Source organism: Saccostrea echinata, unplaced genomic scaffold (assembly GCF_033153115.1).
Source record: "Saccostrea echinata isolate AGI-Se365-2 ecotype Australia unplaced genomic scaffold, CSIRO_AGI_Sech_v1 ptg000050l, whole genome shotgun sequence".
Classification (NCBI taxonomy): domain Eukaryota; kingdom Metazoa; phylum Mollusca; class Bivalvia; order Ostreida; family Ostreidae; genus Saccostrea; species Saccostrea echinata.
Window position 1 is genome coordinate 1072501 of NW_026889799.1, and position 16785 is coordinate 1089285.

At 33.2% G+C, this 16785-nt stretch overlaps 1 protein-coding gene across 1 annotated transcript in view; it reads left to right on the top strand.

Moving 5' to 3' along the window:
• Nucleotides 1-16785, top strand: part of LOC133203369 (protein mono-ADP-ribosyltransferase PARP4-like) — an 88697-nt gene that overhangs the window by 39020 nt on the left and 32892 nt on the right. The window contains exons 37-42 of the mRNA XM_061339161.1: nucleotides 2920-3058; nucleotides 3193-3264; nucleotides 6670-6726; nucleotides 6851-6885; nucleotides 11284-11368; nucleotides 16722-16775. Coding sequence (XP_061195145.1) covers nucleotides 2920-3058; nucleotides 3193-3264; nucleotides 6670-6726; nucleotides 6851-6885; nucleotides 11284-11368; nucleotides 16722-16775 — 442 coding nt within the window. The remainder of the gene's footprint in view (nucleotides 1-2919; nucleotides 3059-3192; nucleotides 3265-6669; nucleotides 6727-6850; nucleotides 6886-11283; nucleotides 11369-16721; nucleotides 16776-16785) is intronic.

Here is a 16785-nt window from a genome sequence, read left to right on the forward strand (position 1 = left end):
GAAGTTCGTGGACTGACGCCATAAAATTAAAACCGCTTCAGGTATATCATTGAATTTGTTACACATTTATTCAACATCATATTTTCTGTTTACAGAATAAACTATAAGGAACACGGTTTATATTTGAATAAATTGTAAATGTTTCCAATAGCAATGGTATGACCACACGACGCAACCTCAAAAACGTTTTTCATTTTAGTGAGTATAAAGGAAACAATTTTATAAATTGATTTCTCAGATATTTGCATTTGTCATTCAATAATCAGATAAGTTCACTTGTGTGATGTAACATAACTGTGCCTTACAATTTACAATTTCGGCGGTTCTGAAAGATCTTTTAGTAAATTAATGAGGGGTGCTAAAAACTTAGTGGTTTAAAAAAGACGTCGGAAAAGGGGGGGGGGGTATTGCCGCCGCATTCTATAGTAACTGTTCCAATTAAAAAAAAAAACAAAAACAAAAACAACTCACATAGACTTTAGAAATATCAGAACAGGCCTGAGGGAGACAAAACTAGTCCACATTGCACATTTTTAAAATTAATGTGACAAATGATTCAAAGAGAGGAGATAAATCTTGTACGCCGATTTGTGATTTGCTGTGTCCAAAGTAAGTCAAGTCAACTGTGCGGTAGAACTGGAACTCAAGTGAGTGGATACAGCTACAAAAATGAACTGAGGATCTTTATCTTTAGAATAGATCCAGTTAGAATATTATGTTTTGAAATCAGCTGTTAATGAAACGTTTACGTCGTATAAAGAATATGGGTTTCAATCATTATTTAGTACTCGGGTATCTCGTCAAGAAAAGTGTATTGAGGCAGAAGGCGAGTATTTCAAAAAGCAATGACGTTATCAAACGTCTTAAAACAAAACGGCGACAGCGGCGGATGATCATGTAACGTCTCTTGTATTTAACAATAAACTGGTACATTATCAACGTACCAAGCTAAAATTTTCAACAATTTTTTAACGTTTGCTGTTTTATGGTCCTTATAAATTTTGTAAGTACAGCATATGTAGTGTTAATTTTATCCCATCAGTCCACGACCTTCTTAATAAGACCTCGTATATGGAATAGTCTTCTTGAACTAACTAGTCACATACAAGCAGCCACATATTTTGAAAAAAAATCATGCCCCCTGGAGATATAGTTGGGCCACAATAGCGGCTCAAAGTTTTACATTAAATATATAATGAGAGAAAAAAAAAACATTTCAAACTTTGCTCAAGAAGAGCAAGTCCATGGTTAAGCATATCATTACACAATCGGCCAAGTTGTTAAGCATGGTCCTTGAGGACAGGGGAGGTTGAGGCACAATTTTGGATCAGTTTTACTTGGGAATATACATAAAATTCAAAAAATTCCTCTTCCAAGAGTAGAATGGCCACACAATCTTAAGTTGTGTCGATTAATGTTTTTTCTTGAAATTACGAAGTCCGACGTTGAGTTAGAGTGGGTTTTTTTTATGTATACAAGAAAAAGTTTTCTCAAGAACAACATGGACATTTTAGACTGACATATTATTATTGAAATATCTCCATGGAGTCAAGTTCATTTCATAACCCTTTTAGACCAGGAAGGGGTCTCAGTATGGGGTCAAAATTTTTTTATGGGAATAAAGAGTTAAAAAAATTTTTATACAGTATGTTAATACTTATGTTATGGCGTTCATGTCCGTCTGTCTGTCCATCTGTCTGTCTGACCGTCCGTCCGTTCGTCTGTAAACTTTTCACAATTTCAAATTCTTTTGAAGAACCACTGGACCAATTTTAACCAAAATTGGTACAAAGCTTCCTTGGGTGAAGGGGAGTTTAAATTATTAAAATGAAGGGTCAAACCCCCTTCCAAGGGAGATAATCAAGAAATCACAAAAATAGGGTGGGGCCATTAAAAAATCTTCTCAAGAACCACTGGGCCAGAAAAGCTGAAACTTATGTGGAAGCATCCTGGGGGTAGTGTAGATTCTAAATTGTTCAAATCATTACCCCAGGGGTAGGGCAGGGCCACAATAGAAAATCAATAGTTTTGCATTGAAATATGTAAAAAAAAAAAAAATCTTTAAAAACCTTCTTCTCAAGAACCACTGGGCCAGAAAAGCTGAAATTTATATGCAAGCATCCTGAAGTAGTGTAGATTCTTACATCGCTATATCTTGTATATGTATACATGTACATGCCCTCAGTTACATATACACTAACTTACAGATAAAATAATTTGCGCCAAATATTGAACAAAAAAATATAATACATTTATATTTTCCTTATGTATGTTTTACATTCTATGTTTTTTCAATGTGAATATTGAGCTGTGTGCAATATTAAATGTTTTCTCAATTCAATCTAACTGCTGCTCAATGGAAGTATCAACGGTAAATAATTATAGTAAAATTTGAAAGTGTGAGAGATTATGATCCATGTTTTGTTAAATACGAGGGTTGTCCCATAAGAACACGAACTTTTTAAATATTTAATAAGCTACCTTTAATTTACCAAAGTTATTCATTTTTGGCACAATGTTGGGAAATGATATTTTCGTCATTTTGTGTACTTAATATAAGGTTCTAATGTCATATCATTAAAAAAAACCATTTAAAGAGTGTTAGATAATGATGGTCGATGATGAAAGAATTAAATCAATTTAGACTAATATTGTTAAAAAGGGTTATCAACTAACTCTTTCCGTGCATTAACGTAAAGCTTACTTAAAAAAAATATAAGTAGATTTAGAATGGATTGTTTAGTATTTATTTTAAGATAATTTACATTGTAAACAATTATGCGCAAGAGCAAGCTAAAGTCAGAGACATTCCAAGATATAGAATCATCATACTATTTCATTGAGGGGTAGTTTCACAAACACACAAGCAGACGATTTTTGCTTTCATTTAATCATGAATAAATAAATTTCAAGTTTCAGGTAAGAGGATCATCTCGATTTCCTCGCAGAATAGCACTTGCTGGTGTATGTAGTGCACCACCTCGAAGTCAGAGGGCTCCACCACCACCACCACCACCAATGGAATCTTCTGAATCAGAACCGGAGGGAGCATATGAAAGTTTGTAATAGTGAATTTTACCGTGATATATTACTTATTAAGATACATGTATAAGAAATCTTGAATTTTTTAAAGCACTTGATCTGCACACAAATTTTATGCTAAAAACTTTGTTAAAATGTCTTTCTAAACAGAACCTGGTCCAATTAATCCTGACTATGCATTAGAACGGGTTGTTCCAACGCGGATGACAAAAGGAGGTACCAGTATGTATTATTTTGCTTCGTCTATTACAGCAACTATACTCTTAAGTAAGAATTCAAGTAGAAGTACACTGACTTCCAATTTTCTTGAGATAATTTCTTGAAAGAAAAGTAAGATAAAAAACGTACAGAAAAATCGTTTTTAAAGATAAAGAACTTGCATATACATGTAGAGTAATATCAGTTTGAAAGAAACCTTTACAAACTTTACTTAATGACCTCCGACTAATGTTATTGTAATTTGAAGATTAACTGTAGGCTAGAACCAATTTTATTAGATCAGGAAATTGATATAGTCTATCTCTTTGAAATGCTATGACAGAATGTGCTTTGAATTCATAGCTTTTTGTTGGATTTTCATGAAATAAGAAAAAAGGGGAGAGGCTAAAGAAGAACTTCGCTATTGTGATAATTTACAGGAAAGCATCTAACTCGATATCTACTATCACACCTCGTTCTCCCCAGGCCTAGGTTGGATTATATTTTCTGTTATAAAAACAAACCTTTCTTTACCTTATATAGTAATGGTTATCTGTAAATCTCTTTTTATACATTGATATTGATATTGTGAAAATTGAAACATAACTTTTCTGTTTACCATTTCTCCACATCCAAGTCACTTCGTAGCCACATTTCAGTGAATAATTTACCTGAATCATTAACAGTCTCACTGTAGTCTCACTAAATCTCGACAGAGCTACTTCGAATTCCTCGGTTATTATACCCCCCGCAAACGAAGTTTAAGGGGGGTATATTGGAATCACCATGTCCGTCTGTCTGTCTGTCCGTCTGTCTGTAGACGAGATTTTGTCCAGAGCGTTTCTCGGAAACTATTGCATAGATTTGTCTGAAAATTTGTACACTTATTATTCACCATATGAAGGTGTGCGCCTGGTATTTTCATTAGATTGAATAATTTTTCTGCATTTTACTGGTGTTTTTTTTTTTTTTCATTTTTTATTATGTGATTTTGTCTTGACATTTTCTCAAAGACTATTTCATAGAATTGTATGAAAATTTGTATACACATTATTTACCGTATGAAGATGTGCACCTGGTATTTTCAACATTATTTGATAATTTTTCTGCATTTTACAGGGTTTTATCATTTCTATTGACTTAGTCATTTTGGGTTTATTTCTAAGGTTTGAGACATAGAATCTAGAACATCTGTACAAAAAAGTGAACTACAGCTTAAAACTATTCATTAAAACAAAACAAAAAATCACTAAGTATAAAAAACATTTTTTACATTACACAGCAGATAGTGTAAATCCATTTGTCCCTTGGGAGTAATGAGTGGACATCATCCAGTTAAAGATAAATTAATGAGTTCAGTGTGGGAAGTTGTTAGGGCATCTCTGATCAAGCAGGTGGTATATCTCTGTTCTTTCTCTTAATTGTAATTTATTGTCTGTCATAGTACATAGTTACTGGATGACCAGCCTTTTATTTTTAAAATGAATTTGGTATAAGGTTATCAAGATTAATTTCATTTTGTAATTAATTGATTTTTTTTCAACAATCAATTTGCAGAGTGTCGTGTCTCAAAAAGATGGCAGATAGTTGCAATTTATTTTTTCAATGTATTAAAAAAAACAATGTTACACTAATTACAATGTATTGGTATTGATCTTTTATAAGGTTGTTCCTTGGTTTCATTCATTAAAAAAATATAATGAGCAATTATTTTTTTAACTCTAAATGTTTATAAGAAAATTGTGAACACCTATTAGATCCATAAAATATTAGTGATTTGGCACCTCTGAAAAACCCAGCGGGGCGTATTTGTCCCTTTTGGACAGTTCTAGTTTTTATTTGCGGAACTCTGAAAATAAAAGGTTTGTATGGTTGACTATTTTCCCTATGATAGTACATGTATAAGGAATATCTATGAATATGAAGCAGAATGCAAGGTCCCAATAACATTCTTTTAAATTTTTTTTGTGTGACATCCTTATCATGTTGGTAGAATATAAACGATGACTCAAATTTAATTCACCGTGGTAAAACTGTACATGTGTGAAGTACATGAAAATATCTATTCTACTGATAATTATATGTTGTCACTAAGAAGTTCAAGATAAAGAAAGGCTGTATATAGTGTGATTCAGGGATGTAACAAGATGTATTAAACTGTCCCAAAGAAGTAGGTATGGTCCTGGTTTTATTATGCCCTAAAATTTTAATGTTTTCAAAAAGTTTTGAAGTTAGCTTAATTATGAGTTGAGTATATGAGTGTGATAATTCATGAAGGAGGATCATTCTGAAAATATGACATCATTAATATAGTAAATTTCTAAGTTTTAAGGAGAAAAAGCTTCAAAATGACTTGTTTCGGGGGGATTTTCCTTGAGAAAATAGTGTCAACAGCTGTCGGCCACTTCAATATTGAAAATGAGTACAATTCCTTGAAGAACCATACTTCTCAAAATCTTTGTGTGCAATGCATATGGTCTATATTATCTGTAAGAAATTTCACTGAACATTGATTTTTTCTGCTGTAAGAAAATACGTGAAAATGCATAAGTTTGTGATGCCAAAATTAGGATTTAGGATATCGTATGAGAAGAAACAATTTCTTGGATCTTATTGCATGAAATTTTAACGAATCAGAAAGCATGAATTTTAATTTCTTAGATCACTTTCATATTTTAGAAAAATTCAGGGCCATATTTGTATTGAAACTACCTTGTTCTTTTGTGCCCTACAGTATATCCACATATTTCATAATAGTATTAAGTAGATGACTGTACATACATCTCAAGGTCATCACTTCGAAGTCCACAAGGTTTTGTTCTTTTAAATTGAACAGCTAATATGTAATCGTATTCAGTCTTCATGATAAAATCCTCAATTCTTTCTACCTTTTTTGCCAATACATGCAATTTTTTTAAAAGCACAAACAGTTTACTGAGTCTTGTATATCATTTTCATCTTCTTCTGTAGAACAAATTGACCAATATCAATCAAACTTTTCATGATTAGCATCGTTTTGTAGAGTTGAATGAGTTTGAACAAACGAAGAGCCAGACCCTCTTTGGAAGGCAGCATGGGTCTTATTATATTAATGTGTTTTTCTTTTGCTTAAAATTTAGACTACGTATAACAGTGAGTGAAAAAAAAGGGGGGGGGGGTATTTCTAGTTATACTTTCAGTTCTTATTTGGATTTTAAGAAATACACAATTTTATTGATCATAAAAAATTTCATAATTTTTCTTTGGGGTCGGGGACGGGGGCATCAAAAATCATTTGATAAGGATAAAAGATTAAAATAGAACCTGCAGTACTCTTTTGTGTGACAACAAAGGATAACTAGATCTCATAAGATCGTTAAGTAAGTTCATTTTTCTTCATTTGCTCAGCTCAAGACAAATGCTAGTATTATACACATTATTCTGATCTAGAATCTAAAGAAGAGGACGAAGACATGTGTTTTGGTCTTTTTGATGACGATGTGTCAAGTACGTATCTTTTGCATATTGTGATACATTTTGTAAGTTTTAAAATTTTCTAAAGAAATGAAATTTGATAGAAATATTCCAAAAGTTGAATTTCTTGTAGTGAACTATTTTTTTTTCTCTCCAGTTGAATTGCCAAAGAAAAAAGCACCACCTAGAGAAGTAAGTACTAAGTTATGAAACAAAATATACTGAACAGTAAATACATTAGGCTGTGTATTCTATTCAGTGTTTTTGGCAGAATCAGGTGCAGCTAAATCAACTACAATGCTATATCTTATATTTGAATACATGTACATGCCCTCGATTAAATATACACTAACTTTCTGATAAAATAATTTTCTCCAAATATTTTTCAAACTAAATATAATACATTTACGTTATCCTCATGTGAAAGTTTTCTCAATTATAAATTGGACACTGTTTATTAATATACACTGCAGCTGGTTATGAGAACTTATACAGCATGTTTGAATGTATAATATGGAAATAAGAGGGAGATACAGTCTCTCGGCAAATTATCTGCTTTTTCTAAACTTTTTAAAGGATTATCCTATTATATTTAGATATGTGTTGTTTTGAAAGAGAGTAAGACATGTTTTGATATGAACTTCTATCATCCTAACATTCTTCTTGATTCTGTGTGTCATCTGGTTAAGAGCTGGGGTGAAGAGGTATAATCCTATGTAAGAATGATTTGATAAACAGGGGTAACTTTCCTGAAAACATTTTTATCTGTCATATTAAGGTTTTGAATGAACACCTCTGTCTCAAAGAGATTTTTTGTTCTACCAAGCAGATATTTCAACCTTTAAAGTGTGTAATCGGAATATGTGGCATTTGCTACCTTGAATTAAATATTTGTTGTTATTAGGTCACCTGAGTCACTCAGGTGACCTATTGCTATCCGTTCTCGTCCGTCGGCGTGCGATGTGCGTCGTGCGTCGTGTGTTAACATTTGAACATTTTTAGCTTCTTCTCTGAAACCGCTTAACCAATTTCAACCAAATTGGCATATAGCATCTATGGGTGAAGGGGAGCAAAAATTTTGAATTCCATGGTCCCTGCCCCCCTGGGGCCTGAGGGGTGGGGCTAAAACCACCAAAAATAATGCAATCTTTAAAAATCTTCTTCTTTACTCCTGGACATCAAGCAGTCAAACTGTTGGCTTGATTGTAATAAGCATTGAGTCCTCTACCAAAATTGTGAAATTCATGGCCCCAGGGTCAGGGGTTCTGGTGCTAGGGTGGGGCTATATAGATCATATAGTGAAAGTGCATTATTTCTTTGAAAATCTTCTTCTCTGCTCCTGGGTATTAAATAAAGTAACTAAGTACATAGTTATGAAGAACAAGAGTGCCTCTTTCAAAATTGTGATATTCATGGCCCCTGGGTCAGGGGTTCTGGTGTTAGGGCGGTGCTCTATTGATTATATAGAGAAAAGTTTTTAATTCTTTGAAAATCTTCTTCTCTGCTCCTGGGTATTAAATAAAGTAACTTAGTACATAGTTATGATGAGCAAGAGTGCCTCTTCCAAAATTGTGAATTTCGTGGCCCCAGGGTCAGGGGTTCTGGTGTTACGGCAGGGCTCTATTGATAGTATAGTGAAAATGTTATTAATTCTTTGAAAATCTTCTTCTCTGCTCCTGGGTATTAAATGAACTATTTTAGTACATAGTTATGATGAGCAAGAGTGCCTCTTCCAAAATTGTGAATTTCATGGCCCCAGGGTCAGGGGTTCTGGTGTTAGGGCAGGGCTCTATTGATTATATAGTGAAAAGGCATTAATTCTTTGACAATCTTCTTATCTGCTCCTGGTTATTAAATGAACTAATTTAGTACTTAGTTATGATGAGCAAGATTGCCTCTTCCAAAATTGTGAATTTCATGGCCTCAGGGTCAAGGGTTCTGGTGTTAGGGCGGGGCTCTATTGATTATATAGTGAAGATGCATTAATTCTTTGAAAATCTTTTTTTCTGCTCCTGGGTATTAAATAAAGTAACTTAGTACTTAGTTATGATGAGCAAGAGTGCCTCTTCCAAATTTGTGAATTTCATGTCCCGAGGATCAGGGGTTCTTGTGTTAGGGCGGGGCTCTATTGATTGTATAGTGAAAATGTTATTAATTCTTTGAAAATCTTCTTCTCTGCTCCTGGATATTAAATGAACTAAGTTAGTACATAGTTATGATGAGCAAGAGTGCCTCTTCTGAAATTATGAATTTCATGGCCCCAGGGTCAGGAGTTCTGGTGTTAGGGCGGGGCTCTATTGATTATATAGTGAAAAGGCATTAATTCTTTGAAAATCTTCTTCTCTGCTCCTGGATATTAGATAAACTAACTTAGTATATAGTTATGATGAGCAAGAGTACTTCTTTCAAAATTTTGAATTTCATGGCCCCAGGGTCAGGGGTTCTGGTGTTAGGGCGGGGCTCTATTGATTATATAGTAGAATTGCAATAATTTTCTCTGCTCCTGGGTATTAAGTACATAGTTATGAAGAACAAGGGTGCCTCTTTCAAAATTGTGAATTTCATGGCCCCAGGATCAGGGGTTCTGGTGTTAGGGTGGGGCTCTATTGATTATATAGTTAAAATGCATTAATTCTTTGAAAATCTTCTCTGCTCCTGGGCATTAAATAAAGTAACTTAGTACATAGTTATGATGAGCAAGAGTGCCTCTTCCAAAATTGTGAATTTCATGGCCCCTGGGTCAGGGGTTCTGGTGTTAGGGCAGGGCTCTATTGATTATATAGTAGAATTGCATTAATTCTTTGAGAATCTTTTTTTCTGCTCCTGGGTATTAAATAAACTAAGAACATAGTTATGGTGAGCATGACTGCCTTTTCAGAAATTGTTTCATGGCCCTTGGGTCAGGGGTTCTGGTGTTAGGGATGGGCTCCATTGATTATATAGTAAAATTGCATTAATTCTTTGAAAATCTTCTCTGCTCCTGGATATTAAATAAACTAAGTACATAGTTATGATGAGCATGGCTGCCTCAGAAATTATGAATTTAATGGCCTCTGGGTCAGGGGTTCTGGTGTTAGGGCGGGGCTCTATTGATTATATAGGGAATAGGCATGAATTCTTTCAAAATCTTCTGTGCGCCTGGGTATTTTTCAAACAAAGGAAGTGAATGGTTATGATAAGGAAGAATGCCTCATGGCCCTTGGGTCAGGGGTTCTGGTGAGGGAGAAAGAGCTCTATTGATTATATATAGTGAAAATGCATAATTTCTTTCAAAATATTTTTTCTACTACTGGTTATAAAGTAAAGAAACAAGTGTATAGTTATAATGAGAAAGGGTGCTTCTTCCAGAATTGTGAGTTCGTGGCCAATGGGTCAGTTGTTCTGGGTAAGGATGGGGCTTTATTTATTTAATAATACGGTGAAAATGCATTTCTTTGAAAATCTTCTATGCTTCTGGGGATGTTCAAGGCAAACAGAGTAAAAGTTTTAATATGCAAGGGTATTTTTACCAGAATTTTGAACACCTGGACCATTTCATCAAGTGTTCTAGTCCTGGCCAAGGCTCTATTAACTTGTATTCTGCTGAGCAAAGTTATTCCCCTTTGCCGTTCACCTTTGATAATTAATCAATGTAAATAATGTATTTGAAAGCTTAGTAGAATAAGAGAATTATAATTTATTGTATAATGAAAAAGTACTTTCATAGATTTAATGATTTGGAAAGTCAGATAGGCAGATAGATACTAGACCAATTATTTTGTTGATGCTAATCATACTACATGTATTTTTCTTGCTTTTGGGCAACAAAGCTTCATTTTTCAGTTTATGGATCCTCTAAATTGTTGTATTGTACTCAGGTGTCTGTTAAGGCCCTTGGGCCTCTTGTAATTCTAACTTTTTTGAAAGCGTCTATATTGCAGTAATGTGAGAAGAAATATAAATTAAAAAAAGCTTTGTATTTTACGTTTTTGTTTTAGTAAATGTGAATGTTGACTTGTGTGCAATATAAAATCTTTTCTCAATTCAACCTAACTGCTGCTCAGTGGTAGTATCAGCGGTTATTTATAGTAAATTTTAAAAGTGTGAGAGATTATGATCTATGTTTTGTTAAATACAACGGTTGTCCCAGAAAAAAAATACAAGAACTTTTTACATATTTAATGAATTACCTTTAAGTAACCAAAATTATTCATTTTTTGGCACAATTTGGAAATGATATTTTCTTCATTTTATCTTAAAGCTGTAATGTCATACGCATTTAGATACAATATTTAAAGGATTTTAAATATCGGTGGTCGATGATAAAAGACCTGTATCAATTCATACTAATATTGTTAAAAAAATGTTTACAACTCATTTCGGACATTTTGAAAGAAAAAAAATAGATAATCAGATTGATAATTGATTATTTAATATTTATTTTAAGGTGATTTAAATTGTAAACAATTATAAGTTAAACCAAGATTAAGTCTGAAACATCCCAACTTAGTTGAATTGTCTTACTGTTTCATTGAGGAGTAGATTCACAGATACATTAGCAGACGATTTTTGCTTTCACATAATTATGAATAAATAAAATTTAAATTTCAGGGGAGAGAGCCACCTCCACCACCTCCCAGTATACCACCTTGGACTGGGAGGGCTCCACCATCACCATCAGTTAGAGGACACAGAGGTGAGGAAGGAAAAGTCTTAATCTGAGCAGTTCTCTTCACTTGAGCAGTTGTCTTAGAATGAGCAGTTCTCTTCACTTGAGCAGTTGTCTTAAAATGAGAAATCACCTGAGCAGTTGTCTTAAAATGAACAGTTCTCTTAACCTGAGCAGTTGTCTTAAAATAAGCTTTGGTCTTATCCTGAGCAGTAGTCTAGGCTGAGAAAATCATGCTACATGCACTCAGGTGCCCATCAAGGCCCGTGAGTAGCTGCAGATCTGTAGCTCACTGGTCTGAAAAAATTACGATGGACGGCCAGAGAGCTACAGTGCCATCCATTGAAAAAAGTGTATATTTATAGCGCACAAAAAAGTGCGCTGTTTTGCAATGTTTTTCTCCGTTAATCTCAAAATTTTACTAACCATGTGTCCCTAGTATATTTTTTACTACTTTCACAACAAAACATTTCCCCAGACCGTAGTTTTAAGCCTGAAATTGAGACCATTTAAAATTTTGTCTATTTAAACTGCCATCTTAGGTGGCAAGATAATTCGGTCCTATGCGCCTCGTGCATGGCTTGTACCTGCAGTTTTGTTGTGAAAATCAGAAAATAGGAAAAAAATATCTTAGAAACACACGGATAGTAAAAATATTCTGAAATATACGGTGAAAAATAATCGAGAAACAGCGCACCTTTTTGTGTGCAATAAATATACGCTTTTTTCATTGGGTGTCACTGTAGCTCTCTGGCCGTCCATCGTAATTTTTTTTTCAGACCAGCAAGCTACAGATCTACAGCTAGGCCCCTGAGCATTTTGTCAAAATTTCTTGAAAAGTATGAAAGACAATTGTTGTAAATCTATCAAGTCTTGTATACATGTAAACATAGGAACTACTGGTGAATCTAGAAAACGTTCCACAATTTATCGCATTTAGAATATCACGTCACTAAGAAGTTCGAGATAAAGAAATGCTGTATATATTGATTCAGGGATGTAACAAGAAGTATATAGCTGTCCCAAATTGTGTTCCCTCTCCACAGATTTAAAATATATCAAGTAGAAGATTGCACATACATCTCAAGGTCATCACTTCGAAGTACTTAAGGTTTTGTTCTTTTAAAATGAACAGTCAATCTGTAATCTTACTCAGACTTCAGGATAAAATTTTCGACTCTTACTATATATTTTTTTTAAATCACAAACAGTGTATTAAGTCTTATTTAACGTTTTTACCTTCCTATGTAGAACAAATCGACCAAATTTAATTAAAATTGTCATATGTAGCATCGCTTCATATAGTTGATTCAGTTTGAACAAATGAAGAACCAGACCCTCTGTTGATGCAGCAAAGGTCTTATTATATTAATTTGTTTTTTCTTTTGTTTTAAATTTAGACTGGGCTTATTATATAAATTTGTTTTTTTCTTTTGTTTTAAATTTAGACTGTGTAACAATGAGTGGAAAAGGAGGTGGGGGGATTCTAATCCTACGCTCAGTTCTTTTTTTCTTTTTTTTTCTTTTTTTTTTAAGAAATGCACAATTTTATTGATCACAAAGGATCAGTGCACTTAAGCTATAAGAGTTGGGTCCCGATGCTTTGCCAAAAATAAATTTCCGAAATTTATAAACTTTTTGAATCAGTATTATTAAACAATATCTTAAGAGCAGGATTTGATATATTATATCACATGGAAATATTAAATAATGCCGAAAGACACTGGTTTTTGCGACGGGGTATAGCAGTTTTGTCACATTTCTATTGTTATTCATATGCATACCAGTTTTCAACGACTTTGTTTACATCGAACCGCAACTTGTCCATTCGTCTCATTTGCACAGAATGTGTATTATGATCTAAACTTATACATATCCAAAGGGCAATGTTGGACAATTTGCGGGTCATATGTAATTTTGAAAATCTCCAAACGTCAGTCGAGTTAGGTACTAAATTAACAGGTCACCGAGTGTCAACCTACTTTGACCCGTTTGATATTATAATCACTTTACTCACGTGACATTCCACTGTTCGATATGCTTTCATTGTGTCTGTCAATCGACTTCATGGCTGTACACACGAATATGTATTTAAGTACAAAATCTTACTATGGATAGACTTTTAATACAGTTAATCATAAGATTTTTCGAATCTTATAAAACTATTAAGAAAAGGGCAATGCTCTATTTCTTATACAAGTCTTAACTTACCTTTCATTTTTAGTAAAATCAGAAGTACTCACATTGGGGTCATCCTATTTTTATCATAACAAAAAAAAAGCACATGGTAAATAATGGTCGACTTTAGCAGTAAACATATGTTTTATGGGAAGGAGATCAAAAGGAGTAACTACATGTGATTAAATGTTGTAAAAGTTGCTCAAATGCTGCATTATCTATTCTAAAGAAGTTTTCATAACTTCTGGGACCTTCTCTTTGCACCTCATCTAGTGATGCATCTAGCGATCCAAGTACACGTACGAGTGTTCCGCCGCTGTTTCAATAATGGTGGTCTTTTCAGTTTTAATGCAGTGCAGAGAGAGAGAGAGAGAGAGAGAAACACGTAGAAATACCTAAAGTCTATTAACAATTTAATAAGACATGTAAAAGCGTGTGTACAGGGAAGTATAATAATATAAATATAATACTTGTATTACCGGCCTGAGCAACTTCAAAATATTGAAGAATTTTGCGAAAATTTTATTTAGGTCTTAAAGTTTACCTCATCTTCTTTCACTAAATTGTGTTTTTCGTTTGGAATTTTGAAAGAAATTCTAGTATTGCCAGTGCAAATCAGGTGCACAATTAGTAGGTACATGTAGCTGTGCTAGCTCATGTCGCCTCTGTATTATGGTCTGCAAGCATCTACAGACACATCCCTAAACACTAGTATCATACGTGACAATATTTAGATTGCCGAAATGAAACAGATATTGAAGACATTTGGGAGTGATTATCGACATAGTAACGTTGTAGAATTTTCTTTGACCATGTTTTTTAATATCAAATACACGTGTTCCGTCAATAAAATGTTAATTCAAATTACATTTATAATTTCTTTATTGCAAAATTTAAAAAAAAAAAAAACAGAGAACAATGAATAATATATAATAACGATAGGCTCAATTTAAGTAATTTACTCAATATATGTTACACCGATGTGGACCTTTTATTTCTTAATTCTAATGATTGTTTTATAAAAGTGCAAACAGTCAGTATAACTTCACGAGTTGGACTAAGTATATATATTTATGTTTCTGTATGGGTGATTCGAAATAGAATGAGGAACAATAATTATCTAGCATGGCTTTTATAAGTATATTCCTTGCTTGTATATTACAATGACATAAGAATGTAAAAAGAAATGAAATTCATCATCAATAGCATAACATGAAGTGCATAATCTTCACAGATAGTTTGTATTTCTTGGAATTTTCATGTTAACCTAGCAACTCAAATTTTCAGTTAAAACTTTATATTTCATTTCCAAATGTTATTTTCTTTGACCATGCATATAATAAAATATGTATCACTGAGTACTACATACATGTAATACTGTAATTGTTTCACTACACATGTTTGTATTACTACATACAACATGTACAGTGAATTACGATTAAATGTAGTGTGACATCGAAGTCATGTAAATGTGAATCTTTCCTAAAACATACATTAAGGGGGGGGGGGGGGGCATTTTTTATACAGATATATACGAAAACAAGATATTGAGCTGATTCGGTGCTAGGCAGCAAACATATGGATACGGATCATAAAAATTATCAATATGATTGGTCATGAATCATTTATTATTTGTGTGAATCATACAACTACACAATCTCTCTCTCCTCCATTTAAATTCATACTGTGGAATCAATCTTGAAATAAAGTGCAAATGTTTACGTTATGTATCCACTTCCATGCGATTTAAATATCTCCGCCCATTTGCGGGTACCTTAAATTCGAAAGTGGTCCGTTCAAATTTCCGGAATTTAAGGCCTATACATGTTCTTTTCAATGACGTCGTGTGAAATTATAGAAATATACTAAACAAAAAATTCGAAGTAAAAATATCAAAAGCATATGTATGCACAATAATCATAGATTAACTTAGCGATATAGTCTAATTCAAGGCTTAAAATGGGTGGCCGAAAAGGTTCCAAATGACGCTCTAAAGTGCACTCATTCTTTTCATAAAAAAAGTTTTTTATGGCGTCAACAATCTTTTTATAAAAGAAAAAATTAGAAAGAACCTGCAGTGCTCTTTTTTTGTGTTTGTGTGGTAACTATGGATAACTAGATCTCATAAGATCGCGCAGGTATGTTAAGACAGTATCAAGATCATATTTCGGCGAATTTAAACTTTTTTCGTAAAATGTAACATTGATAAATCATAAAAGCCATGGATTAAACATTTACTATTATTATCCATTGTATAGACCTCATTGAGCCTTAGGCTAAAAGAAGCACTCCACTATGACGTCATCACGTGACGTCTATAAATAGAAAAAAAATGCTTAATGAAAAAGTGAAAAGTTCAACACACCCGGAGATAATTCATTTCTATTTGTGAAAATAATTATGTAAAAACATCACTGAGTCATGAAAAGTGCTGCTAGAATTCTACTCTCCCGACACAGAAAAAATTGTTCCAAAGTTTGGCATGAAACCTTACCAAAATTATTACATTTTGTACGAACGATCAAGGAATTGTCATCAATTCATGTTAATCACAAGATTCTAGCAGCACTTTCCAAGTACTATAGAATACAAGCTTTTGATACAAGCAAAAATTTTGTCTCAAAGTATGCGGCTTAGTGTTGAACTTTTGCAACTTTGTTGTTATAGAAAACAGAGAGAAAAGCTGATCGGGATTTCAAAGCACTGCCTGTGTTCATTATAAGAAAACCTGATAAGAATATATCAGCGTACCTGATTCTTAATCTTTAATTCTTTATGAATCACACATAACATTCATGGTAAATGCTTTAAATCTCCCATTTTATATATTTGTTTACATGAATTCTCCTCACGTTTAATTTTCACTCGGCAAATATTTGATCAATAGTTATGACGTCATGGGTTTGGTATTTATCCCCCGTGATAAATACTTAGCTATTTATACCAACCAAAACGACAATATTTGTTTTATATTATGTTTTTGAATGATTCAATTCATTTCTTGGACCTTAAATTAAACTTTAAATATAAATATTAAGAAATCATTATTTCTAAACTTCACGTCATACAGCTTACTATGACGTCATATTGTAGAGACTAGTAGAATATCTCTGGGTGTAGCCTTAACATACCCGCACGTTTATTAAAAAAACTTTCTCAGTTCAGAACAAATATACACATTATTCTGATTATTTTGTTCTAGAATCTGAAGAAGAGGAAGAACTTGAAGACCAGTGGATGAATCTTTTTGATGACGGTGGGTCAAG